This window comes from Solanum dulcamara, chromosome 4, assembly GCF_947179165.1.
Source record: "Solanum dulcamara chromosome 4, daSolDulc1.2, whole genome shotgun sequence".
NCBI classification, from domain to species: domain Eukaryota; kingdom Viridiplantae; phylum Streptophyta; class Magnoliopsida; order Solanales; family Solanaceae; genus Solanum; species Solanum dulcamara.
Window position 1 is genome coordinate 8232421 of NC_077240.1, and position 27401 is coordinate 8259821.

Below are 27401 nucleotides of genomic sequence, written 5' to 3' on the forward strand. Positions count from 1 at the left end.
AGCTTTACCTTGCATTTCTGTCAGAGGCTATTTCCAAGGCCTGAACCCGTGACCTGTTGATCACATGAAATTACCTCTTCTAATATGACACGGATGAAAGAAAGAGCGAATAATACCTTTCACCTTTTTCTTTATCAGTAAGTCGGGTGTCTAGAAGGGGAAAAGGAGAGTAAGCAATGCTTTTAGCAGAAAAAGATGAAAATCGAGAAGGTAAGGGGAGAAATTCTCAAGTCACTTAATTCATAATAAAAGTATTTGCCATTTCAAAGAGAGAAAGGACACCATCTATTTTCTTTTCTTTGATCCAATATCAGAAATTCTGCTAAGGGAAGTGTATATAGCTGGAATTGAATTTGTTCGCAGTTCATGCTGCTCATTTTCAAATAAAGGGGATTGGATTTACATACTCTAGTTGTATTTCTAGTTTTTATTCAACTGTATACTACAATAAAACTACTATTAATAATACTGTTGTGTTCCTACATGGTTGGATCCGAAAGTAATACGGCTAAATACTTAAATCAAATTCAATAAATACTACAAATTTGATGCTTGTGTATAGTTTTGATAACATTAATGTAACACTGCGATAAATATATCTTTTACTAAAACAAACCATGAGAAATCCTCATTTAGTACATCCAATACAAAGATCAATGAAACCAGTCCACAAGGCTAGATCATGAGATTTATTTATGATTTTTTAAATTCCAAACATAAGCACAAATAATAGCACCCATAGTTATTATTTGGCTTATACTAATCTAGTTGTTGTCCCACCAAAATTGTGATTGGAGATAATCCACAATTTTCTTGTCAACTTGGAATGCTTTTGCAAGAACATCATCATTGATTGGTGGGTCAGAGCCAAATACTGCATTTGCAATAGTGATGACTCCTGGATTTTGGCTACTAAGTCCGGCGAATGCAACGGCCTTAGTCTTTCCCACGTTAAATTGAAAGTGAATGAGTCCTATTGGAAAAACAAACACATCTCCAGGATGTAGAATCTTGGTAAAGAGTTTGTTCTTCATATTTGGACCCGGATTTGATAGGACAAATCCAACATAGAGTGTGCCCTCAAGGACCGTAAGAACCTCAGTTCCTCTAGGGTGCGTATGTGGTGGGTTGAGACCGTATGGTGCATAGTCAATACGAACTAACGAAATGCCCAGAGTGTTGAGCCCTGGTAAGTTGTTGACGTTCACAGCTGTTACAGCAGATCCAACTTGATTTGAAGTATTTCCAGCTACGTTTAATCCCGATTTGAAGAAGTCATCAGCAGTGACAACCTTTGGATCTTTGCATACTTTTCCATTCACGAAAACTGTAAAGAAATCACAATTAGAAAGCAAAAATAACAGTAAATACTATAGTATTATAAATAAAATAAAAAGCAGCAAGAAGTCTGCAAAAGCGATGATTGAAATAAGTATCAAAGTTACCAGCAGCCATGGAGTCATTAACAGCAACACAAAAATCTTGTAAAGGACTAGGATCAGATGCATGGCTTATTGAAGTCACCACAGCCAATATGGCAATGGTTAATACAAAGTACTTGAGAGCCATCACTAATTAGTTAAAACTTTGTGTATATATGTTGAGACAATTTAATTGATGATCTCTGTTTTATCTGTGTGAAATATGAATAGAGAGTTGTGCCTATTTATAGATAACAATTTTGATAAAAATGGTCTTCAAACAAAGTGTGGATTTGGCTTCTGCACTACCAAGTCTTCAATGATGAATACTAATATTTAAACAATTATGTCATGAAGTTCCGTCAACAACTATAATGACTAAATCTTACTACAGTATAATTATTTTTTTTGTGTACATACAAACACCTTATGTTTCCTCACACCTGTTTTCATCTATACTTGTGTTATTTTCTTTCTTACTTTGTCACAATACAATTCGCAGTAATAATAAGAAATTCGCTAAATAAAGGGAAGTTTGAATTGGTAAGATATTTCCCTTCCCTTAAACTTTCATCATACGTTTCCCATCTCAAAGTATGTAACTATTGGAAGTTTTACCTTTTCTAACTTTCCAAATTTGTCTTTGTTACTCTTTTTTTCTTACATCCTAATACTGACCATTTCCAATGGCCCGGGGGATTAATTATTCTCTGTAGTTGTTGAAGAAGGGTTCAGGATTTTGGTTTATTATAAACTAATCATGAAGACTTGGTAATTAAGAAGATAGCTTAATTAATTCATTGTTTATTCTGAGGACTCATTCAATAAATTTCATCTATAAATAGCCACCAATTCTCATGCAAAGTCTATCACCTTCAAGCTTACAAGAAACAAAATTAAAGCAGCATCGAGCTTTAATTAATTAGAAGATTAATTATCTAGCTAATTATGGCTTTGGCCCTGAAGTTGCTTGTGATTACCATTGCCATATTAGCTTTGACATCTTCACCTAGCACTGCCTCAGACCCAAGTCCCTTGCAGGATTTCTGTGTTGCTGTTAATGACTCTAAAGCAACTGGTAATTGAGATTAATTACTACTCAACTTCTAGCTTAGCGTTTTAAATGAATACAAAGTGCTTGTTTTTGGTTTCTAATGTTTTTTTGTTTTCATACAGTTTTCGTGAATGGAAAAGTTTGCAAGGATCCAAAACTTGTCACTGCTGATGACTTCTTCAGACCAGGCCTAAACAAGCCTGGAAATACGTCAAATCAACTTGGATCAATTGTTACTGCTGTCAACGTCAACAATTTACCTGGACTTAACACTCTAGGCATTTCCTTAGCTCGTATTGATTTTGCACGACGTGGTCTCAATCCACCTCATACACATCCTAGAGGAACTGAGGTTCTTGTTGTTCTTAAGGGAAGACTTTATGTTGGTTTCGTCCTTTCTAACCCTGGCCCAAATATGAAGAACAGGTTACTCACCAAGATTTTGAACCCTGGCGATGTCTTTGTTTTTCCTGAGGGACTAATTCATTTTCAACTTAATGTGGGAAAGACTAATGCCATTGCATTCGCTGGTCTGAGCAGCCAAAATCCAGGAGTTATCACTATTGCCAATGCAGTATTTGGCTCAGACCCGCCAATTAATGACGATGTCCTCGCTAAAGCATTCCAAGTTGACAAGAAACTGATTGATCATCTTCAAGAACAGTTTTGGTGGGATAATAACTAAGAGTATAATCCAACTACTCATGTTTGTTTCTTGAAAAATATTTACCATTTAATGATATTCTAATTATATGTTACGAAAATATAGTATATGATGTATTGACTAAAGATTGAAAATCTAGTCTTTTGGACTGATTTTCATTCACCTATAAGGGTTGATTGATGTATTGAATAAAGATTGGTTAATGGAATTAAATATAGTGTACTTCAATATTTGAAGGAAATATGATGTTTCTCTAATGATTTAGAAACTGTGGATGAATATTGTCACCCCTTTAAACTGCAAGATGCACATGACCTTTGTGAAGCAAGTTTGGATTATTAGTTCGGTTGCATAACTCAACTTATGAAGATAATCATAACAACTGTCTTCCGCAACATCAAAATCACCTACACCAAAAGCCTAGATATCGCTGGTACATGCAATGTTGAGAAAGTAAGCTTAGCATTAACCAAGGAGGACAAATCTTACATTAATCCAAACAACTTTTGTTCGTCTTCAATATGGCTTTTGTATTGATTGACACAAACATCACACTAGATCATTAACTAGTAATATAGTTACATGAACAAACAAATGTTCATTATTGTGGTTAAGGTCAAAACATATCTCCTACACTAAATGATACACAACCAATGTGTTTCACCTCAAGTATAACAAATTCATTATTGTGAGGCATTTTTCCTGGTACCAAGTGACAAGGCTTTCTTCAACAGGGATTCGCGACCCGGAAAACGACTTGGTGTTTCCGTTATACCGCTACTAGTGTTATAACTAGTGGTGTCAAATGAGCGGGAATTGGGTGGATTGAAGTGATCAGAGTTTGCTCCAGATTCATTTTTTCTCCTCTGTAACCTTACCCTTTCCCGTCTTCTCTCCCTATTGTCTTTTTCGCCTTCCTCTTCCTGACGACTATCATCTCCAGCTCTACCCTTTTTCTCTTCTGCCCTAATGGAATTATTGGGGGAATCAGAAAGCCTTGGTATTCGACCACCTTTGGAGGTCCCAAGTAACTCGAAATCAATTTTGCTCCAACCCAATTTGTCTTCATTGTCCCAACCGAATCTGGTGCTGATTTCCAGCAACTCAGCCGTTGAATCAAATTTGACCATCAAATTAATAAATTCATATCAGCCGTTGAATAAAAAAAACCAAAAAAAATATGTGTAAGTTACATGATTATTTTTTAAAATATATATTTTTTAAAAAATAAATTTAAAATTGATTTTTTTGCTTTCGTTAGAGAAAAATGATATATGTGAGCATCTGTGTAACAATAAAGGTATATATGAACTACTTTTATAACGAGAATCTAAACGATAAAGTTGAGGGGTATATAAAACTCTTTTCCCCATAAACAATATGATTTTCCAAAGAAAATAAATCTTTGGACATAGTAAAAAAATTGAAAAAATATTCAAATAAGAACATGATAAATTACTTACTGTTTTTCCTCTTAGTACATTGTAGGAATCTGTGGGGTGCCAAAGCCTACTACGTTTTCCAGGATCCACAGTTGCTTCTCTACGAACAATATCTCTTCCCATATCTCTTACTAATTGATGCATTCCTATCTCATTTACATATTCAATTGTCACTAAACATCTATCAATTAGATTTTGTATTCCCACAAGTGTGTAAAAGTCACATTTATCTAATATCCTAACTACAAAATCTTTTTTCATCCCCACAAAGAAACAACAAAGATGAAGGAACAAATTCTGATCATGATCATCTTCCAACAATTCATAACTTAATCTCAATTTGTCAACAATTTTGTTTGTGGGAATTTCTCTCAACTTTTCTATAGCACTTTTCCATACATTTTTTGATTTTCCAGCCAACGAAGAACCAATAACTTGAAGAGCTAATGGAAGTCCTCTACACCATTCAATCACTTCCTCTGAGTACTCTATGTAATAATCTTCACTTATTGGATTGTTTTCACCAAATGCATGAAAATTGAAGAGCTCATTTGCTTCAATTGTGTACAAAATTTCAACTTCATGTACCTCATGGCCTAATTGAGGTCTTAATAAACTCTTGTGCCTAGTTGTCACAATTATTTTACTTCCAAGACCAAACCAATCTTTCATGCCAAATATTGCTTCAACCAAATCAGGCTCATCAACATCATCAAGAACAAGAAGAACTTTTCTATAACATAAAGCATTTCTTATCTTGATGATTCCTTCATCAACACTTGATATTTTTACCTTTTCATTCTTTAGAAGGGTAGAAAGAAGTTGCTTTTGTAAAGTGATTAGACCATTAGGGAGTTTGGAAGTTTCTCTAATGTTTGCTAAGAAACAACTAATTTCGAAATATCCAAAGTTTAAATTGTAAACAAATTTGGCAAGTGTTGTCTTTCCAATTCCACCAATGCCACAAACTAGAAGTATCCCAATATTGTTGTTAGATCCATCTTGAACCCATGAATTAATGGGCCTGGCTCTACGATGTATTCCAATTGAGCAAGAAGCAATATATAAAGCTGGACGACTTAGTCTTGTGCTGATAACGTTAATAATCTTCTTGATGAAAGTGGATTCATGCCTGAAATATCAAAACACCTTAAGATTTGAGATTCATAATATTATGTGTTTCTTTAAATTGCCCTATTGTTGTATAGTATAGTAGGAGCTAGAATATAAGTTATAATTTTGTGAGAATAGTATGAACTGGAATCTAGCAAATCCCAAGTGGTAAAGCACAAAACCTGGAATGAGCGGCAGCAGCTCGCGGTGGTCATAATGGAAGAAATATATATTTTGGCTGCGGTGGTACAACTATCATTCATGGGTCATAATGGAAGAAATATATAATTCTCCATAGACCTTCAATATCTCAATAATATACGATGATAAATTCTTTGTACCTAGACCCAATTCTAGCTCGTACGAGAATCTTGAACTTTTCAAACCAATATTTTCTAATTAATTGACAATATATATCATGCACTTATTTATTTTTTATATTGTAATAGTATATTTTTATGTGGATTTTGAAAGATTTTTAATATTGTTCTACTTAAAATAATTTTTCATGACTTATTCAAAAACTGTAATTAAGAAGGAAGGAATCCCATCCTTCAGCTTCTATGATCAGTGTACCTTTCGGCACTAGTTGAATTATTTTATATTCCTAATGACTGAAAAGACATTGTCATACGATGGTGGAGATTGGAGAATATATTCCTTACATGGAAAGTAATACAAATGAATATATTCACTTAAAAATAAGAATAATAAGAACATGTTCTATTTCTTTTGTTATCTTTTCCTTATCAATTACCTAATTAGTTTTGTGGCAACACAATTAATTAAAGATTTGAGGGTTGATCACTAGTCTTTTTGAAATTATAAAATATTAGGGTGTTATTAATTATGTTTGCGGATTCACACATTCTTTAATTATTTATATCATTCACGGTTCATAGCTGGCTGAAATGAGGAAAATTGTCCACTTGGTTCTGAGTGGTGATGATACTTTCACAATGATAAAAGAGATATTTAGTGATAAAAATTTTTAACGACAATTGAGTTAATGTCATTACATCCAAAATCGCTAAAGTCTTTAATGGTTATAAATATTTATATTTATTATTGCCACTAAATATAATATCACGACAATAAATTTTTTGTTTGTTGTAGTGTTTTGTGTGGGCCAAAATCAAAATTACTTTTTTATGTTCTCTGAAGATGGAACTTTCCTCCAATGGTGGAGATTGGGGAATATAGTTAGAACAATATGCAAAGTACTAATAAAGAGTATCTGATCTTTTTTATTTATTCACTTTAATTTGTTTGATACTACTATATATAGTCAATATAATTGGTAACACAAGGATAGTAGGGTTCATGATGACAAAGGAACTTGCAAATTTACCTATGATTTAATTGATAATTAGTTTGTGTCTATTTCGAGAAATCAATACACATTTATATTTTTATGCGTGTGAGCTCGATCAATCCCTTTTTCTTACCCTTTATTAGCTTCGCACAAGGACAATTATAGGATGAAATATCACAAATAATAAACTTATTTTTATTCCAAAACAAACCACATAACATATATCCTCTTCCAGTACATCATACTAAAATGGAGAGGAAATTAAACCAGTTGACATGATCAATATATACTTATTTAGTAATTTTGTGACACAAGCAGTCCACAGAATCATAACTATTTGTAGATCATATATTTTTTTTGAAATAATATTTTAGTTGTGGTTGTCCCTTATAATTGGAGGTAATCCACAAGTTCCTTGTCAATTTGGAATGCTTTGGTGAGGACATCATCATTGATTGGTGGGTCTGAGCCAAATATTGTATTTGCAATAGTGATGACTCTCGAATTTTGACTACTCAATCCAGCTGCATTTCCCACATTAAATTGAAAATGAATGAGACCTGTTGAAAAAACAAACACATTTCCAGGATGTAAAATCTTGGTAAAGAGCTTGTTCTTCATATTTGGACCCGTATTCGAAAAAACAAAGCCAACATAGAGTGTGCCTTCAAGGACAACAAGAATCTCAGTTCCTCTAGGATGCATGTACCAACATTGTCAAACTCTCATGTGCCAACACTAGTACTGAACATGACCAAGAATCTAGTGCATCATAAGAGAACCAAGCACAATGATGTGAGACATCACTTTTGAGGGACAATATAGAGAAGAAAAATATTTGCGTGAAATCTTGCAAAACTAAAGACCAAGTAATAGACCTCTTCACAAAGGCTCTAAACAGGGATCAATATAAGAAAAATAGGTTGAAGTTGGGGATGATCAACTTGAATTGACTCACCCGAGTTGATGCTATCAACCCTCTCATTGGCTATGATTAGAGAACAGGTATCTTTGTTAGTAATGTGTATCTTTTGGTCTAAATTTAATCTTATACCTTTTATAGGTATACACACATGGTGGACTAGCTAAGAAGAAAAGCTGATAGGATAGACCCAATGCAAGTATCCTTTAAAAGAGTTCAAGGGATGGACCATGTCCTTCCTCAAAGGTTAGTACAAAGCTTATTATTGTTTAAAATGCCTTTGAGAACTATTCAAAAATGTCATGTATCTTTTTCCATCTCTCTAATTCGTTGTCATATATCTTACAATGTCTTAGCCATTTTCTTTTAATTCATTCCTTGAAAACAACAACCCATATCTTTTCAGAACCTTAATTTTTGGCTTTTCAGTCATGTTGTCTCCTTCCCTTAACTTCTCCCAAGACAACATTCATTCCTTATAGGTCCCATTAGTTTCTGATTTGACTGTCTGTGACTCTCTCTAAGAGATAGATCACTAGTCTCAACCTGGTCCCGTTCCTACTGGTGCAACTGAGCGTATGTTTGAGGGTGACCTATCAAAAAAATGAGGAGGAAATAGATCAAATATCCTAGCGGCTAAAAAGGAATTGATAGTTCAGACTTTGACTCAAATGAGTAAGAATTCTAATGCACAAGGTGATGACTGCAAAGGATGGCAAACATAAATAAGCCTACGGTTATTTATTGAACAAGGTCTTTTCCCACTACAAGATAAAATTTAGCAAATAAATTTTATGGATAGTGAAAATATCCTTCTTATTAACCACTCTCATTGAATGTGAGTATGTTAAGAGAAGAATGGGTAACAAAGAAAAGTCCCAAGTGTCAAGACTTTATGGAACAACAAGAGAAGCTGAACGCAGATCTGGAGGAGATAGCCGCTACAATGGCAAGGCGTGAGGCTGAAATTGCTAATTTAAAAGTCACCTTACGGCAAGGCCAAACTCAGGGACCAGGTTGTGATGAGATTTTTTAGAACAAAAATGTTGATTTGGAGGCACAAGTTCATACCTTAACTATTGAAAATAAGAGTCTCATTGTGAAGTGGAGAACCTGACCAACAATTGCTATATGCCTATGCTGCTAAAAATGAGCGCATGATGATGGTTCTCCATTCTCTTCTTCATCATCCTTTCTCTTCCTAGTCCTCAATGGCTATAAATGATCAGTTTTCTTATACATTTTTGTCAATGCAATGCTTTTGATGCTATGCTGATGAACTATGAAAGAAAAATTACCTCTTTGTTTACTATTCTTCTTTTTTTTCTCTTGTCTAGTTCATTCATGTTAGTGTTGCCCAGTGACCATGAATTTATCGAGAGTGCATATTATTTTACTTGGTTTACTGTTATAATTTTTTTATGATGTCAAAAAGAGAAAAATATTAATGAAGGTAGCCAGTTCGAATCAAGGGATCTGGTCTATATGACAGAGGAAAGATAATGTCGATAGAGAAATAGTTTGTCATCATCAAAAAATAGGAAAATATTGTATATTGAGCTTTGATGATTTATCAAACTATCATACAATGAATGATGCAAAGAAGGACATGGGAGAAAGAGGTGCATACTGATAAGGGGAATATACAAGCCGTGACAATGATCAAAAAGGGGAACAAACTTGATATAGTTTGTCATCATCAAAAAGGAGAAAAATATTATATTTATGTTTTGATGATTTAACAAACTATGCACCTGGTAGAGGGACCTGGTACCATGAGTAATATTTGTCCAAAATAATAAAGTGAACTACAGTTGTAAAGCTGTACTAGGTATGGGCACGGCAACAGAGGCATGGAAAGGTTAGTTGCCTCGACCAATGGCGTTGCTCCTGTATTTTTTTTCTCTCTTATAAAGAGAACATTGTGGAAAAAAAATAAAAGTTTTTGCACATCAGAATATACTAGCAAAAACCATTTTTTTCTCTTAAGGAAGAACAACTTCACTAAGGCAGCAAGGGATCTAATAGATTCGTTCAAGAAATGTCTTTCTTTGTTGCTTTATTGTAATGTTATGTCATATGTTCTAACATGGTAAGATCAGTTCGTATGCTATAAAGGAACCTTGATCATTTCATATTACACTCCTTGTCATCGAGCTCATAGCTAGAGTTAGCTTTGAAGGGTGTGTTTGAAGTCTATGTCAACTAGAGGTAGTTGGTATAGTGAGCAATAAAGTTATTGCTTAGTTTTTGAGTCATGGCTAGAGTTAGCTTGATCGGAGTGTTCAAAGTCTATGTCAACTAGAGTTAGTTGGGGTAGTGGCAATAGAGATATTGCTTAGGCTCAAAATCTTGTAATAGAGCTATTGCAAGTCAAGGTGTGGAGAGGGTTGGTGTCTAGTTACAATAGGTTGTAATAGACTACTTTGTTCTTGCATCTTAGTGAAGTTGGTTGTGAAATCCTCTAGAACAAGTCGTAATTTTTCCTCCCTTGAGTAAGAAGGTTTTCCACGTAAACAATATGTGTCATTTTACCTTTTGCACCTAACTTGAGCATTATGCATTTACGTTTACACATAAACTTCACGAAGGTAAGTACAAATAGTATCTAATCTTTTTTCCCCTCTCAATTCAGACTCTGTTTATTTTCTTCTTCACATATTATTTTTTAAAATTTTAAAGTCTTTATATCTTTCTCAGTTTTTGCTAATTTTCTGTTTGTCTTTTCATATAGTATTGTAAATTTATAGGTGAAGGTGTTACTTAAAGGGAAATATTAACTTTGGATAATGAATAGAAAAGGTTGATACAAATATATATTTTTCAAGATAGGTGCAAATTTAAGGTCTAAATATGAGACACGTGAATTCGTGATTTTTTCGTAAAATTAAACTTGATAAGAATTGAACAAGTTATACTATGCCCTCTTATTTAGTTCATCTTAATCTACCTTATCTCAATTCAGGTGATCATTTTTCGACAAATTAATAACTTCTCTATTTATTGACTCAAACTATATTTTACCTTCTTTTTTTCAAAATAATATTGATTCAGTCTTTCACCGTTGACGTCCTTGTATTTTTAAATACTTTATGTCTCTATAACTACTTTTTATCTACAACAACATCCATCAATATTATAGTACTCTCCTTATAATTAAAATTATCCGGACAATCTTATTCAATTATTAATTAGTGGTCTAGCTGCTTCTTTAAACATCATTAGTAGATTTTGACAAATAAAGTAGCCTTTTCTTAGTTTTTTTTTTTTTTGGCTTTGTACTTTGTTACAAAACGAGGGAACATGGATGAAATATCACAAACAAGTAACTTATTTTTATTCCATAACAAACCACATAACATATATCCTCATCCAATACATCACAATAAAATGGAGAGGAAATTAAACCAGTCGACATGATCAATACTTATTTAATAATTTTGTGACACAAGCAGTCCACAAAACCATAATTATCTTTAGATCATATATCTTTTTTTAAAATAACGTTTTAGTTGTTATCCCACGAGAATTGTAATCGGAGGTAATCCACAATTTTCTTGTCAACTTGGAATGCTTTGGCGAGAACATCGTCATTGATCGGTGGGTCTGAGCCAAATACTGCATTTGCAATAGTGATGTCTCCTGAATTTTGACTACTCAATCCAGCAAATGCAACAGCCTGAGTCTTTCCCACGTTAAATTGAAAATGAATGAGACCTATTGGAAAAATGAACACATCTCCAGGATGTAGAATCTTGGTAAAGAGTTTGTTCTTCATATTTGGACCCGGATTTGAAAGGACAAAACCAACATAGAGTGTGCCCTCAAGGACAAGAAGAATCTCAGTTCCTCTAGGATGAGTGTGTGGCGGGTTGAGACCATATGGTGCATAGTCAATACGAGCTAAAGAAATGCCTAGAGTGTTCAATCCAGGTAAGTTAAGGACGTTCACAGCAGTTACAGCAGATCCAAGTGGGTTTGAAGTATTTCCAGGCATGTTAAGACCTGCTTTAAAGAAATCCTCCGCCACAACAAGATTTGGATCCTTGCAAAATTTTCCATTCACAAAAACTGCAAAAAAGTAGTTGTTTTAAAAAAATTGACAAAAAGAATAGGAAATTTTAAAAAAATGATAAAAATAGTAAAGATGATCATATTTGTAATTTGGTAATAATTTACCAGCATTCTTGGAGTCATCAAGAGCAACACAGAAATCCTGAAGAGGGCTAGGATCAAATGCATGGCTCGTTGAAGATAGCACAGCCATTATGGCAATGGTTAATACTAATGACTTGAAAGCCATTGCTACTAGAAATAGGTTACTTTGTCTCTTATGAAACAATATATTCAAATGATGTTGATTTGTGACAAACCTAATAGGAAAAAGCTTCGTATTTATAGATGATTACTAAGTTTGAATTGGTCGTCAATTTTCTTTAAACAAATAGTACATTAGGCTTTTGAATAACCAAGTCATGATCAATGGTAAACTTTTTAAACACTTGAATATTATTGAAGCTTCTTTCAACAACTACAAAGACCAGATCTTATATATTTACCTACGTTGAGAATTGAGAAATTAAGATTTGATGTAACATATACTAACTTGCCAAGAGGGGAAACAAAGAGAAAAAAATCGTAAAACCTTCTAGAGGTAGACTAAGAAGCATTGTATTTGACATGTGAATAAATAATGTGTACAATAATATGTCGAATATTTAATTAGTCTAAAGTCTTTATTGTACATTTATTAAAAATGACTGTACTATTAAATTTTATATTTTTAAAACTGATGACTACGTTGGAATTTGCACGCCAGAGGAAAGTTCACTCATCTCAACATGATTAATTACATGAAGAAATGGAAATTTAATTTCTTAATTTTGAACTAGCATTTTCCAAGCTAGTCAGAATTGTAATTTAAAAAGAAGTAACAATTGAGAATAACTATTATAGAGTCATACCTTTCTGTAACCCGCCATCACCAATCACAATATTTTAATATAATGACAACATTTTATTTAGAATTGACTTTTATATTATCTCATATTATATATTCTCTATAATATAACATTTTGTTAGCAGTCAAAAAAAAAATTGGATAAATGACTATATTATAGAGATGATTTAACTGTATAGACGAATTAATATGCATGTATCTTGGCCTCAATAATATAATATTTGTTTCTTTGCATGATCTAGAACATAATATGACAGTAATATAAAATTTGACAATAACGTACTAACTTGCCAAGTGAAAAGAAGAAGAAGAAGAAAAGATCGTGATTATACTAGATGTACACAGAGAAGTATCGAGACGGATTAGATTCAGGACTTGAACTTTACGAATTTCTACAATAGTGTCAAGTTAATAAATAGTAATATATAACTGGATTTACAATTATATATTTATAGATATTTAATAGATTTTGTAATATAAATACAAATTTTGTGCAAAAATTATTGGATTTCGGGGAACCCATACACTATGATTGGCGAATATGTATTATGTTGATTCATAATTGGTACATATCAGAAACTAATTAAATCTTATTTCGTTATTAAGATTTAAAATTATCAGATCAACAACTGCATTGATTTTATTAAAGTACTGATGACTACGTTGGAGTTTTCATGCGAGAGGAAAGTTCACTCTTATCAATATGATTAAAATTACATGAAGACCTGGAAATTTCTTATTTTTGAACTAACACCATTCATATTAATTACAAGCTTGCCATGCATTGTAAATTAGAAAAAGGAGTAATAATTGAGAATGACTATATACAGTGACACCTCTCTGTAACAACCATCATTGATAATAACGTTTCATTATAATAACGATTTTCATATTATGTTATATTATATATATTTTATTATAACATTTTGTTATTGTAATTAAAAAATATTAGACAGACAATTTTGTTATATATAGAAAGAGCTAATTGTATAGACATATATATCTTGGCCTCGTGAATAATATTTTTTTTATTCTAATTTATGTGGAATAATTAAAATTTTGAGAGTTGATCAAATTTTTTTAATCGAAATTTCTTTATATTCTTTTTAGATATTTAAATTATTAATATTTATGATACTTTTTATATAATTTTTAAATATATAAATTTTATTTCAAGAAATTAAACTTAAAATTTTATATTTGAATTCATTAAATATTAAAAATTTGAATCTCAAAATTTCAAATGTACAACACAAATGGGGACAGAGCATAAAATTTGTTTCTTTGAATGATCTAGAACATAATTTCCCTACTTGTCAGAGCATGCAGTTTAAGAGAAGTATAATAACGGTAAAACAAAATATATTAAACCAATATCTTCACCTGCTAATGTTTTAGTATTCAATATATTACTCAATACTGCATTTGTTTGACTTTGGTGGGCCTAGGGCAGCTCTAATACATACCCACGAAACACAAGGATCTAGTAGCAACAAAATAATTAATTTTATATTATATTAAATGATAATAATAAATATTTATATTTATAACCTGTATTTTATATAACTCTCTCTAAAGATTTTCATAACTTTAAATATAAATAACATTAATTCAATTATTGCTAAATATTTTTGTGATAATAAATATTACCGCTAAATTTTTTTTATTGCTACTAAATATCTCTTTAAGTTGTTACAGTGTGACCACGATATATTAGGATTTTTAACTAAAGAAATTTAAAATATAATAAAATAAATGTACGAAGAAGTTTAGGAGATGCAACTTAAAGAGACATTTAGTGGCAATAAATTTTTTTTAGCGGTAATATTTATTATCGCAAAAATATTTAACAATAATTGAGTTAATATTATTATATTCAAAATGCCAAAATCTGTAGCAAGATTTAAAGAGAAATTTAGTGGTGAAGATATGAGTTAGGATGAATATATATATATTACTATTACGGAGAGGGAATAAGCATACACGTCTCCGTCGTGCTTTCCTGAAAATTAATTTTGAGTTTAGGAGTATGATTGTCATTAAAAAAAAATTAACTTTATTATTTTATTGTGCATGCAGAAAAGTCCCCTCAACCTAATACCACTTCTGTTGATGTCTTTGATAGTCTTATTGACATAGTTGCCTAGATTATGTTATTTGATTGTGAATTCTGAGTTTGATTTAACTGACAAATCTTTTAGTTTTAAGCCATATTATTATTTAAATAATTTTATAATGTAATAATAGTTAAATTTAAAATATAATTAATAAAATTAATTTAATAAATTGAAAATATAATAAAATTGATTTGTCTCATCATAATAAATATTATAATTTTTTTGAAGTAAGATAAAATTTAATTGACGGTAAAAAGATATAAAGAATAATTTAGTCAAATAGATTTAATAATGAATTTTATTAAAAAAATTATAAGTGATGTGGCACTACAAGAGACACTATAAGAAGAATCAGATTACCAACATGACAAGTGAGGCTTGCTCAGTTGGTTAAGCACCTCCACCCACGATCGGTAGGTCCTGGGTTCGAGTCACATTGGAGGGGAAGTGTGGAAACACTATAAATCCTCCAAAATGGGGGGTAAAAAAAAAGAAAAAAAAAAAAGATTACCAACACATATCTTTAAATGAAATTTTTTAACTCATGCTAATCAGCGGGACTTGAAAAAAAAGATAAATCTCCTTTTGAATTTTAACTTTTAGATAATAATTTTAACCAACAAAATTATAATTTTTTTTTAATAATAATAATAAAAAATCTACATTTTAAATATTTAGTATAATATTATTGGGCCCATACACAGCATATATACATATGTGTGTGTAATAAATCATATATCAGTCGTGTCCACGATAAAATCGATCAATGCATCATATTGCTATAACTTTAAAGAGCCAATTAAGAATTTGATTGGTGAATTAAATAAGCAAGTCATTGACTGGTGAATTTTTCAACAAAACCTTGAAATCGTTAAGGTTTCTACAACTACGAAATTGTAATACTTCCGTTCCAATTTGAACAATCACACATAACCCTTGAAAATTTAAGAGTTTTAATAGAATTTTATTTGGAAAACTATATATACACAATTTCAATTTACGATTTAATAAGCTTTTAATATATCTTGCTACAAAATATTAAACTAAAGTGTAGAAAAGGATTTGCATTGTAAATTCAAAATTCAATTTGAATAAAATTATGAGAATAGAAAATTAAAATCAAAACCAAAAGTTATATACTGATAATTTTATAGGGGAGACTTGGAGTCTTTCCAATTATAAACAAAAGGTGCTAGGATGGCAACACCGAAGGTTTTATCTTTGATGTTCAAAGTTACGATTCTCACATTAAAATTCTAATTATATTATCCAATTAATCTTTACAATGGATGGTTATTTAACAAAGTATTATTCAAATACTACATAAATTTTCGTAATCATCAGTTTAATAAATTCAATTTTAAGAAATTAATAATCAATATAGTTATTGATTGATAATTTCTAACTTACCAAATGTAATAATAGCTTTGGATGTTTATAAGGTCTACATCTTGTGATCATTGTTGGGATCCCATATGCATTAATCTTCTTATTATTTTTATTGTTAAAGTTTCTATCACACAACTTCTTTTTTCTTCCACATCCAATATTATCATGACCATTTCCAATAATAGACCCTCCATAAATATGCATGACTACTCTTTAATTATATTATATGTAGTTATTATGAACTGTTTGTACGTTCTCAGAACATATATATATATATATAATTATAATTCCTTATTATGCAATTTTCGTGAATGGAAAAATATGCAAAGATCCAAAGGTTGTCACTGCTGATGACTTCTTCAAATCAAGCTTAAACGTAGCTGGAAATACTTCAAATAATATTGGATCTGCTGTAACTGTTGTGAACGTCTTTAATTTACCTGAGCTGAACACTTTGGACATTTCGTTAGTTCGTATTGATTATGCACCATATGGCGTCAACCCGCCACACATGCATCCTAGAGGAGCTGAGATTCTTGTTGTCCTTGAGGGCACGCTCTACGTTGGCTTTGTCCTTTCGAATTCCGGCCCAAATATGAAGAACAAGCTCTTTACCAAGATTCTACATCCTAGAGATGTGTTTGTTTTCCCTATAGGTCTCATTCATTTTCAATTTAATGTGGAAAAGACTAAGGCGGTTGCATTTGCTGGACTGAGTAGTCAAAATCCAGGAGTCATCACTATTACAAATGCAGTATTTGGCTCAGACCCACCAATCAATGACGATGTCCTTGCCAAAACATTCCAAGTTGATAAGAAAGTTGTGGATTATCTCCAGTCACAATTCTGGTGGGACAACAACTAAATTAGCCGTATAAGCCAGACTATATATGGTGCTATAATTATTTATAATGTGTGTTTTATTTTGTAATCGTTAATAAACTTCAAGATTAATTATCTAGTCATGTTGATTAATTTTACTTGATCTTTTGTATTAGATGCACTTGATCTTTATATGGTGCTATAATTATTTATACAACAACAACAATCCAGTTAAATCCCACAATGTGCGGGTCTGGGGAGGGTAAAGTGTACATAGACCTTACTCCTACCAAGGTAGGACGGTTGTTTCCAAGAGACCCTCGGGTCAATAGAAGCATAAAAAAAGAGGTCAGATAAGACTAAGAAGTTCAAAGCGATATGGGAAAGCAAATAACGAAAGCGACACAGATAAAATAAAGCAATCAAAAGTACAGAAAGTAATAGATAATAATAAAAGTCAGAGCACAAAAAATTATAGTGCGTTAATGCGCCTACTAATACAGAAGAATAAGGAGACTATGTACTAGCCTTCTACCCTAATATGGGTCCTCCACACCCTCCTATATAAGGTCATATCCTCGGTAAGCTGTAACTGCGTCATGTCCTGTGTAATCACCTTTCTTCAATATTTCTTCAGCCTACCTCTACCTCTTCTAAAACCATCCATGGCTAACCTCTCACACCTCTGCACTGGGGCATCTGTGTCTCTTCTCTTCACATGCCCAAACCATCTCAGTCGCATTTTCCGCATCTTGTCTTCAATTGAGGCCACTCCTACCTTATCCCGAATAGCCTCATTTCTAATCCTGTCACTCTTGGTATGCCCACACATCCATTTCAATATTCTCATCTCGGCAACTTTCATCTTTTGAACGTGAGAGACCTTAACTGGACAACACTCCGCCCCATATAACATAGTCGGTCTAACCACCACTTTGTAGAACTTGCCCTTAAGTTGTGGTGGCACTTTCTTGTCACATAGCACACCGGAAGAGAGCCTCCATTTCATTCACCCTGCCCCAATACGATGTGTGACATCATCGTCAATCTCCTCGCTGCCTTGCATGACAGACCCAAGGTACTTAAAACTATTTTTCTTTTGGACGGCCTGGTCACCAAGCCTAACTTCTACGCCAACCTCCTAAGGTGTCTCACTGAACTTGCACTCTAAATACTTTGTCTTGGTCCTACTCAACTTAAATCCTTTAGACTCCAAGATATGTCTCCAATCCTTCAACTTAGCGTTAACTTCGCTACGAATCTCATCGGTCAGGACTATGTCGTTCGCGAAAAGCATACACCATGGCACCTCACCTTGAATTTGTCGCGTCAATCCATCCATCACCAAGACAAATAAAAATGGACTAAGAGCTGATCCTTAATGCAACCCCATCACAACTGGAAAGTGCTCTGAGTCCCCTCCTACTGTCCTTACCCTGGTTTTTGCACCCTCATATATGTCCTTGATCACCCTAATGTTTATTTTGTAATCGTTAATAAACTTCAAGATTAATTATCCAGTCATGTTGCCTAGTTTTACTTGATCTTTGTATTAGATGTACTAAGCGAGATATATACGTTATTGTTTTGGTGTAATAATATTACGTTTATTATATTGTTTGTTGTTATAATAAAAAACATAATTGCCAGGGTTCAGAATCTTGTTCTTCATATTTAGGCCAAGGTTAATTAGAAAGGACGAAACCAACATTGAGTCTTCCCTTAAGAACAACAAGAATCTCAGTTCTTCTAGGATGTGTATGAGGCGAATTGAGACCACCGTGTACGTGTTCATGTCCTACTTAGTTTCTTTGTGATAGTGTTCATCGACGATATTTTGGCTTGTTTAGGCCATCCCTCTAACTTGGCAGCAAAACTTATTTTAGCACTTTAACTACACAGGCATTTAAATATCTTTTAACAATTTTGAAGTGAATTAAATATGACCCTAACAATATAATACTAGTCTCACAATGAAAAATGTATTACACACGCGTCACATCATCACCACGTCAAGATTTAAGTTCGGCTACCAAGTTGAGGTTTATTTTATGTATTTTATTTTATTAGAAAGCAAAAACAAAAAAGTAGAGAGTAAACAAAACATAACACAAATTTTTAAAAACATTAATTAAGTACTTTATATTCATCTAAAAACGAATAAAATTTGAGTATTCTTTCAGTCTCAAATTATCTGTTGTGATTGATCTCTTTCACCGTCCTTAAAAAATATTAATTAAGAGAGTTTTTTTTTTAAAATAATTATTTTATCCTTTATTGATATTTGAATAATCTAATATCACCTTAATTATAATGAAGTAATTATATATATAAAATATTCAAGAATAATAACTACTAAAGATAAAATGGGGGAGAAAATAACTAATTTTATCTTAAATTTTTTAAATAATAAATAATTTGAGATATTTATTTTTAAAATTTATGATAGATAATTTTAGATCGAAAGAACAGTAATTAAGCATTTACCAGTCGTTTTAGAGTCACTAATAAAAACACAAAAGTCCTGCAAGAGACTAGGAGCCCGTTTGGATGGGCTTAAAATAAGTAACTTTTATGTATGAAGTGCTTTTAGAACTTTGAAGTGCTGAAAGTTATTTTTATAAATAAGCAGTTGGATGTTTGGATAAAAGTGCTTATGATGTGAATTTTAGGGTTAAAAGAATAAAAAAAGGTAGTTTGAGAATTTAGTTAAAATATAAGGGATATAAAAGTAATTTCTATGGTCAAAGAAAATGACTTTAAGCACTTTGGAAAAAAAAAGTTAGGAATCCTAACTTTTCATTTTTGACTGACTTTAAGAACTTTATGGCTTAAAGTCATCATTAGGCAAACACGTCCAAAAGCTAAAAAGGGACTTTAAATTGGTTTTGACCAATTTAAAGCCAATCCAAACAGGCTCTAGGTAAAGATGCCAAGCCAATATGGCAATGGTAATGACAAGCAACTTCAGAACAAACGTCATAATTAGCTAGACAATTAATCTACTACCCTCCCTATTTTTTCTAAAATAATTGTCGCTTCAACAACCAAAAAAATAAATTATTTCAAAGTAATTATCATTTTAGAAATTCAAGACAAAAATTAGTGTAATTATTGTTGACTATACCCTTATATATATTAAATAACTCCTTCTGTGTCCTATATTAATGTCCACCGTATTATAAATTACTTGTTTATTTATCAAATCAAGATAAAATTAATTAAAAAATTCCATAGCACTAAAATTAATATTTTTTTGAAAGCCTAAACAAGTTTTTAAGTTCCAAAAAATTTCTTTTTCAAAAAAGTGAATAAGGGTAAATTAGTAAAGATACTCATCTTATTTATGATTTCTCAAGAAATAACCTAGGGGAAAATGAATAACATTTATGGGGCAGGATGATTGCATATTTCTTACTATTAACAATGCTCAATTCTCAAGAAATCTATATATAATATAACGAAAAAATATAGACAAAGTGATGTGGCACCTCTATATGATTTCTACTTACATTTATCTTTTTTCTCCTTTTTTTTGGCATTTTCTCTTCATTTCACTATATATACTAATAACACAATAATATACTTTTAATTGTTTTTTATATATAAAAATCAGCCCACGTAGTGGTAACATATCATGCCTTAATGTTGATTTTTTACTTCTCCAATTAAAATGAATAATTAATGCATATTGAATGTCTATGTTTCTTCAGCTTTCCTCTCCCTATAACCCCCGTACAGTAAGACTAGATTATTTGATTACGTATTAAAAAATAATTACCAATTACTCATGCATTTACTTTTTGCATTAAATTTTGAGAGTAATAATCTTTCAATAATTTCTTGGCATATATATATATATATATATATATATATATATATATATATATATATATATATATATATATATGCTTTTCATTCTTTTTTAGCAGCAATGTATGCTATGCTGATACAAGAAAAAGTTATGTACAAAGAGAGGTGGACTTGCATAGTTAATTCTTTTGTCCTCTTTGATTTATTTATTTTTGAAGGAGGAAGAATGCTTTTGTGACGATATAAAAAATTAAATCGATATTTATTTGATGCTATTTTCTTCTAGCATGTTGTGGATACTGGATTTATATGTATATACAATCATATAGTATTAGAAAGGTTGAATAGGTGAGTTCTTTATGATTATATAATAGTGAATTTTGAATTTTGTGTATTTTTCATCTATTCTTTGTTTTTGTCATGACGAATTTTGAGTGATAATCATTTAATAGTATTCATCTTTTTGTGATGATATTAATCTTTTGGGGTGCACTTTTGATGTGATGGAGATATGAGTGATGTTTTTTTTCTATGAATTTTCCTCTAAAGATTTTGGCAAATAGGAGAAAAAATATTGATATTTGTAACAAATAGCTAACCAAAAATTTATAGGCGTTTGTCCATGAAATAAAAAAAATATTCATTTTATTTGAAATTTTTAAAGTTCGAGTTGTGTTTGAATATAATTTTTGGAATTAATATTTAGAATTAAAATATATTTTTAAAATAATATAAAATAAAATGAAAAAGAAAAAGTGAAAATAAATTTTTGGGTGTTTTTCCAAATTCCAAATAAAACTTTAAGTTATATTTGGAATTTTCATGACAAAGATGATGTGGCACTCTCTATGATTTTCATTTGTATTTATTTTTTTTCTATTATTTTTTTTGCCTTTTACTTATTTGAATTAAATCTTTATATATAATAAAGCTAGATTTAAGGAGTCAAGGATGACATTTATCTTTTTTCTGAAATTTTGGCATTTTCCTCATATTCTAATCAATGATAATTAAATTAAATGTCAAAACATTAAGAAAAAGAAACGGTGCCAATAATGGCTCTTTGTTTATGGAACGGATACAACTTTCCCTATTTCATATGGACCTTAAAAGAATTTGGAAACCACTTAACAAATATTTATTTATAAAAGAAAAAATATATATTATTTTTTTATAAAATATAATTAGATTTTTAATACTGCACGAAGCACGATTAAATTTACTAGTTATTTATAAATAAAAATAACTTAGTAAATTATATATTATATTTTTTAATGAACATGAAATGAACTAAAGCCATGTATTTATTTTTGAAAAATTTCTAGATGAGTCCTCGAATTAAACTCCCTCAAAATACCAAACAATGAATTAATTAAGACAGCTTCTTAATTACCAAGTCTTTCATGTTTAGTTTATAATAAACCAAAATCCTGATGGATTCTTCTTCAACAACTACAAAGACTAATTAATCCCCCGGACCATTGGAAATGGTCAGTACGCAGCATCAAGGATTTCAATAATTGTATTCTCAGAAGATTACGGATATTCTAGAAGGTGTCTAGATGAACTTGTGAACATCCTTGAACGGAAGCAAAGCACTGGTCATATGATTCTACCTGTGTTCTATCGTGTAGATCCATCCCATGTTAGAAAGCAGAGAGGGTCTTATGAGAAAGCATTTCATAATTACGAAGAGCAGATCATGGTGGAGGCGGTTGAAAGAAGGAATGAGCGCATATCAAAGATAAAGATATGGAGAGCATCTCTCAAGGAGGTTGCAAATATGGCAGGGATAGTTCTAGAAGATGGGTAAGCTAAATTAAATTTATTTTGGCTCTACATTGTTTAAAATGTTTTTGATATTTCTTATATTCTGTTGTTTTTCAACATTTATCTCATCAGGGTTGTTTGTGGACATTCAACTTCCATCTTGTTCAGTGCTGACATAGTTTGCATTTTAACCAGTGCTATGATGCTATCTATCTAAGTTGTCCTTTTCTTCCTGCAGGGATGAGCTGAAGTTTATTCAAGAAATTGTTGAGGACATTTGGGGTAAGCTGTTTCGCAAAGTTTTGAGTTTTGCCCCATATCCAGTTGGAATATATTCCCGTGTAAAAGAGATTACTTTCTGGTTACAAGATAGCTCGACTAATTCTCACACATTGATGATTTTTGGAGAACCTGGAATAGGGAAAACAACCATTGCCAAAGCTCTTTTTAACCTACATTGTGACAGATTTCAATGCAGCAGTTTTCTTGGAGATATTCGAGAAATTGCAAAAGAAAGCTGTGGTTTGATTAACCTGCAGAAAAACCTTCTTTCAGATCTTTTGAAAGAGGATAAGATTGATCTAAATGATATTGATAGAGGAGCTTCCACGATCAAAGAATGTTTAGTCCATAAAAAGTTTCTTCTTGTTCTTGATGATGTTGATGATTTGAATCAACTGAAAGCAATACTTGATTCAAGAGATTGGATTCCTCCAGGGAGTAAAGTTATTATAACAACTACAAATGAACACTTGCTAAAGCCTCATGATGCTTGTGTGATGTATGAAAGCAAGAGGCTGGACAATCACGAGGCACTTAAGCTCTTCAGCTTGCATACTTTTGGTCAAGACCATCCCGTGAAGGAGTACATGAAGCAATCCAAGCAGATAGTTAAACATTGTCGTGGGGTTCCTTTAGCTCTTCAGGTTCTAGCCTCTTCGTTACGTGGTGGAAGTAGTATAGATATGTGGGAAGGTGCAATAAAGAAATTAGAAAGATATTCTGAATGCCATAACCATAAAGTTCTTGAACTAAGCTATGAAGCTTTGCCAGATGATCATGATAAAAATGTATTTCTTGATATTGCTTGCTTCTTTGTCAGGAAGGACAAAGATTATACAATCAAAGTTCTGGATGAATGTGGTTTCCATGCTACTGCTGAAATACAGAATCTCATTGATAGATATCTCCTGACAGTGACTCCTGATAACAAGCTAATGATGCATCAGTTACTACAGGAAATGGGTAAAGAGGTCATCTGTGGAGAATCACCCATAGAACCCGGTAAACGCAGCAGAATCTGGCACCACAAGGATGCCCTCAGTATACTGCAGGAAGAAACTGTATGGCTTATTCCTCCTGTACCAATTTCCTTCTTTTTCTTGGAGCTCATTTTCAGTTCAATGTTGCTTTCCATGTCAGGTTACAGAATCTATTGAAGGGCTTGTTCTTAAGATGTGTGGTTCAGATGAAAGCAAACCAGACAGACATGAAAGTATATCAAAAAGGCCTTACTCTGACGATTCACAGAGTACTTCAACATTGACTCTCAAGAAAAAATCATCAAAGAGGCTTTCCCTAGGCTTTTTCTCTTCGTGTCAAGGGAATTCTGTTTCAGCAAGATCACAGACTGTACAAAATGAAGCTGGAATGAGTGCTAAAGCATTTTCTAAAATGCAAGAATTGAGATATCTTGAGATGGAGAATGTGCAGCTTTCTGGCACCTTTGAAGGATTTCCAAAGAAGTTAAGATGGATGTGCTGGTATGGATTCCAATTAACATCCTTTCCAAGGGGCTTCCCTCCTGAAAATCTTGTAGTTCTTGAAATGAGGAATAGCAACTTGCAGCAAACCTGGGAGGGAGCAAAGGTTTGCTGACTTCTACTCATGTCTAATTTTGTGGCTGATTGTGTTCTGGCAGACTTGATATTTTTCTTCACTGACTCTCTCTTTACCTATTTTTGCCCAGTCTCTACGATCATTGAAGATACTTGATCTTGGTCGCTCACATAGTCTCATGAAGACCCCTGACTTCTCTGGACTGCCGAATCTAGAAAGAGTGATTCTTGAAGACTGCATAAGTTTGGTTAAGGTCCATGAGTCCATTGGAAGACTCCATAAACTTATTGTCTTAAATCTGAAGGGATGCGAGAACCTTAGGAAGCTTCCAAGGAAAATTGGGCAAATCAAATCCTTAGAAGAACTAACACTTTGTGGGTGCTCGAAGTTGGAGTTTTCCACATTAATGAGAAATACTAAATATTTGCAATCACTTCCATGGAATGTGACTAAAAGAGATCAATTTTCCTCTAAGGCTGAAAAGCCAATATGCAGCGACTCTCTGTCTGCTAAATCAGTCTATTCAATCTTCTGGTCACTGTGGCCAAAATCAGCAGGTCCAATGTCAGAACTCTTTCAGATCACGTTACAAAGTTTGGATATTTCACATTGCAATCTGACTGACACCGTTATTCCCTACGATCTTTCTGTACTATCCTCCTTGAAATATCTGAGTCTAAGAGGAAATTTCATTTCCACCTTGCCAGAGAGCCTGAAGAGCCTAACTATGCTGCAGTCCTTTCAGTTAGCTGACTGCACAAGGCTCCAGTTGATCCCTGAGCTTCCGTTGAGCTTACAAATATTGAATGCATGTAACTGCAGATCACTGAACAGAGTAACAAATTTACCCAACTTCATGAGGACACTTGACTTGCACTTGCAGAATTGTGAAAAACTGGTCGAGGTTCAGGGAGTATTCAAGCTAGATCCTATTGAAGACATTGATGATATCCTCGATCTGTCTTGCCTAGATAATTTGGAGGTTATAGAAGTAGATGTGGAACTTTGCAACTATCTGACCTCAACGAAAAGCAAAGGTCCCGTTCAGGGACTATACGAATTTGGTATACACAACATTTACATTCCTGGAGGCAAGGTTCCTCCCAAGTTCAATAATATAAGCACAGGGAGCTCAATAGCTTTCACTGTGCCTCAACTTCCTAATGCTAAGATCCAAGGATTAAAGATATGTGTTGCTTATGCAGAATACTATGATGAATGTTTCAGTGAAAGGCACTTCATAAAAGTGAGCAATAAGACCAAGGGAATCAAATGGATTTATGGTCCAACAATTTTTGGAATTGCAAGTCCTGGTAATCCAATGCTATGGTTTAGTCATTGGAAGTTTGGAAATCAGCTAGAAAGAGGAGATCAAGTTGTTGTTTCATTAAGCGTGGGTTGCTTAGTTAAGGAATTTGGTGTCCATCTTGTGGGCAGCGAACAAAGTGAGGAAGACAACCTATCTAAGAATGCAGAGGGATGTCGTCGTGCTTCCTATCCACTACAGCATGCAATTGTTGGAGATTTGTCTCCTTATGAGCTAAGCTCAGGTGTCTATCATCTCTCCATTTATTCTTGAATCTTGATGGTTAAATAGAGTAAGGGGGTGTAGATTTGACATTGACTTTGAAAGTTATCTGAGCTGTTATTTGGTGGTGGGATAATGAAAGTTGATGTTGTAATTGTTGGATGATTGATTCCTTCTCAATATACAAATTTAGTCTATTTTTATAGCAGCCATTTTGGGTCTTAGATACTTTCCTCCTGTACCAATTGTTGTTCTTACCCGTTGGTTACAATGATAAAAGATTATAATTTAAAGATGAAAAAATAATTTCACAGAGAATTCATCTTTAATAAGGTTGAAGCACTTCAAGAATGTAGAGCTAAATAAGCACTCGTCTCCGAGCTTCGATAAGTAGATTTATTTTTTCAAATAAATAAATAAATATAAAAATAGCCAGGTGAAACGAAGTTTTTGCACGGGTTGCCCCTATTTTGGGGTGAAATGGTTTTTATTTTTTGCCACTGCTACTCATTTAATGAAAATTTTTAGACCAGAATACCTTTATCTATGACTTAATTCGCATTTGCTCGACATAAGTTTATAGAACTTTTGTTTGCCTCTTAGGACATAAATTCTGTATGAACTAAGTTTTGCCTCTTACGACATAACTTGTGAATTTTGAAACTGAACGACATAAGTTTTGTACGAATTTAAAATTATGCAGTACGACATAACTTCTTATGTCTTATGCGAAATAGATTGTGGTATATTATGATATAAAATATAAACTTATGCCGAGCACAATTAGTTGTTATATCGATTTCAGGGATATTACCACCCCAAAATGGACATTTGTGCGAATGCCCCGTGAAAATTGACTGCTCCTTGCACTTAAGCTTTGGGCGGATAGATTCCGTTTTGGGTAGGTTGATCTACTTGGCAAGTCAGCAATTTGAAGTTATTCATGATTGAGAATTGAATGACCCCTTCAAAATCCTACGTAGTGAAAATTACATTATAAAACCTAACAACAATACCCAGAGACTGAAACTGAAATTTTTCGTTCTAAATTCTAGAAAATATAGCTTACGAATTCGACTCAAGTTTTCATATTATAACTCATAGACTCTTTTATGCCCAGTTATTTAGCTTTGCTTTGGAAATAGTTTTTAAGTTTTATTATTGATGAATTTAGTATGTTCATACAGGAAAACCATGTTAGTTTTACTTTTTCTAAATTTAAGGAATAATTT

General features: G+C 32.4%; 7 protein-coding genes across 7 annotated transcripts; 3 read left to right on the plus strand and 4 right to left on the minus strand.

Annotated features, from left to right (window-relative positions):
- Positions 1-573: 573 nt before the first annotated feature.
- Positions 574-1653, minus strand: LOC129885968 (putative germin-like protein 2-1). Its single transcript, XM_055960467.1, has 2 exons — positions 1446-1653; positions 574-1327 (listed from the first exon to the last, which is right to left on the minus strand). Exons 1-2 carry the CDS (start codon positions 1567-1569, stop codon positions 765-767), a joined length of 687 nt encoding a protein of 228 aa, XP_055816442.1. The 5' UTR covers positions 1570-1653; the 3' UTR covers positions 574-764.
- Positions 1654-2283: 630 nt separating this feature from the next.
- Positions 2284-3375, plus strand: LOC129885964 (putative germin-like protein 2-1). Its single transcript, XM_055960463.1, has 2 exons — positions 2284-2499; positions 2598-3375. Exons 1-2 carry the CDS (start codon positions 2370-2372, stop codon positions 3158-3160), a joined length of 693 nt encoding a protein of 230 aa, XP_055816438.1. The 5' UTR covers positions 2284-2369; the 3' UTR covers positions 3161-3375.
- A 342-nt stretch (positions 3376-3717) lies between these two features.
- Positions 3718-4285, minus strand: LOC129885970 (uncharacterized). The gene has a single exon (XM_055960469.1). The coding sequence runs from the start codon at positions 4267-4269 to the stop codon at positions 3823-3825; it is 447 nt and encodes a 148-aa protein (XP_055816444.1). The 5' UTR covers positions 4270-4285; the 3' UTR covers positions 3718-3822.
- Positions 4286-4396: 111 nt separating this feature from the next.
- LOC129888020 (disease resistance protein RPV1-like) lies at positions 4397-7714 on the minus strand. The gene is made up of 3 exons (XM_055963276.1): positions 7587-7714; positions 4603-5713; positions 4397-4423 (listed from the first exon to the last, which is right to left on the minus strand). The coding sequence occupies exons 1-3, from the start codon at positions 7712-7714 to the stop codon at positions 4397-4399; spliced, it is 1266 nt and encodes a 421-aa protein (XP_055819251.1).
- A 3530-nt stretch (positions 7715-11244) lies between these two features.
- On the minus strand, positions 11245-12309 carry LOC129885965 (germin-like protein subfamily 1 member 13). The gene is made up of 2 exons (XM_055960464.1): positions 12111-12309; positions 11245-12002 (listed from the first exon to the last, which is right to left on the minus strand). The coding sequence occupies exons 1-2, from the start codon at positions 12232-12234 to the stop codon at positions 11440-11442; spliced, it is 687 nt and encodes a 228-aa protein (XP_055816439.1). The 5' UTR covers positions 12235-12309; the 3' UTR covers positions 11245-11439.
- A 3984-nt stretch (positions 12310-16293) lies between these two features.
- On the plus strand, positions 16294-17355 carry LOC129888021 (germin-like protein subfamily 1 member 20). Its single transcript, XM_055963277.1, has 2 exons — positions 16294-16300; positions 16658-17355. Exons 1-2 carry the CDS (start codon positions 16294-16296, stop codon positions 17260-17262), a joined length of 612 nt encoding a protein of 203 aa, XP_055819252.1. The 3' UTR covers positions 17263-17355.
- Positions 17356-20161: 2806 nt separating this feature from the next.
- Positions 20162-26377, plus strand: LOC129888022 (disease resistance protein RPV1-like). The gene is made up of 5 exons (XM_055963278.1): positions 20162-20170; positions 22528-22841; positions 23041-24145; positions 24225-24671; positions 24772-26377. The coding sequence occupies exons 1-5, from the start codon at positions 20162-20164 to the stop codon at positions 26218-26220; spliced, it is 3324 nt and encodes a 1107-aa protein (XP_055819253.1). The 3' UTR covers positions 26221-26377.
- The last annotated feature ends 1024 nt before the right edge of the window (positions 26378-27401 follow it).

Bases quoted from the DNA above. Each gene is read 5' to 3' on its own strand.
- LOC129885970 (XM_055960469.1), bottom strand. From the start codon at position 4,269: ATGGTCAAATTTGATTCAACGGCTGAGTTGCTGGAAATCAGCACCAGA.
- LOC129888022 (XM_055963278.1), top strand. The intron at 24,146-24,224 runs GTATGGCTTATT...TTTCCATGTCAG, and splicing joins GTATACTGCAGGAAGAAACT to GTTACAGAATCTATTGAAGG. The intron at 24,672-24,771 runs GTTTGCTGACTT...ATTTTTGCCCAG, and splicing joins AAACCTGGGAGGGAGCAAAG to TCTCTACGATCATTGAAGAT.
- LOC129888020 (XM_055963276.1), bottom strand. From the start codon at position 7,714: ATGCATCCTAGAGGAACTGAGATTCTTGTTGTCCTTGAAGGCACACTC. The intron at 5,714-7,586 runs GTTTGTTTTTTC...TTGATATTTCAG, and splicing joins ATTTTACATCCTGGAAATGT to GCATGAATCCACTTTCATCA. The intron at 4,424-4,602 runs GTAAGTAATTTA...ATTGTTACACAG, and splicing joins ATGTACTAAGAGGAAAAACA to ATGCTCACATATATCATTTT.
- LOC129885968 (XM_055960467.1), bottom strand. From the start codon at position 1,569: ATGGCTCTCAAGTACTTTGTATTAACCATTGCCATATTGGCTGTGGTG. The intron at 1,328-1,445 runs GTAACTTTGATA...ATTTCTTTACAG, and splicing joins TAATGACTCCATGGCTGCTG to TTTTCGTGAATGGAAAAGTA.
- LOC129885965 (XM_055960464.1), bottom strand. From the start codon at position 12,234: ATGGCTTTCAAGTCATTAGTATTAACCATTGCCATAATGGCTGTGCTA. The intron at 12,003-12,110 runs GTAAATTATTAC...ACTTTTTTGCAG, and splicing joins TGATGACTCCAAGAATGCTG to TTTTTGTGAATGGAAAATTT.
- LOC129885964 (XM_055960463.1), top strand. From the start codon at position 2,370: ATGGCTTTGGCCCTGAAGTTGCTTGTGATTACCATTGCCATATTAGCT. The intron at 2,500-2,597 runs GTAATTGAGATT...GTTTTCATACAG, and splicing joins TAATGACTCTAAAGCAACTG to TTTTCGTGAATGGAAAAGTT.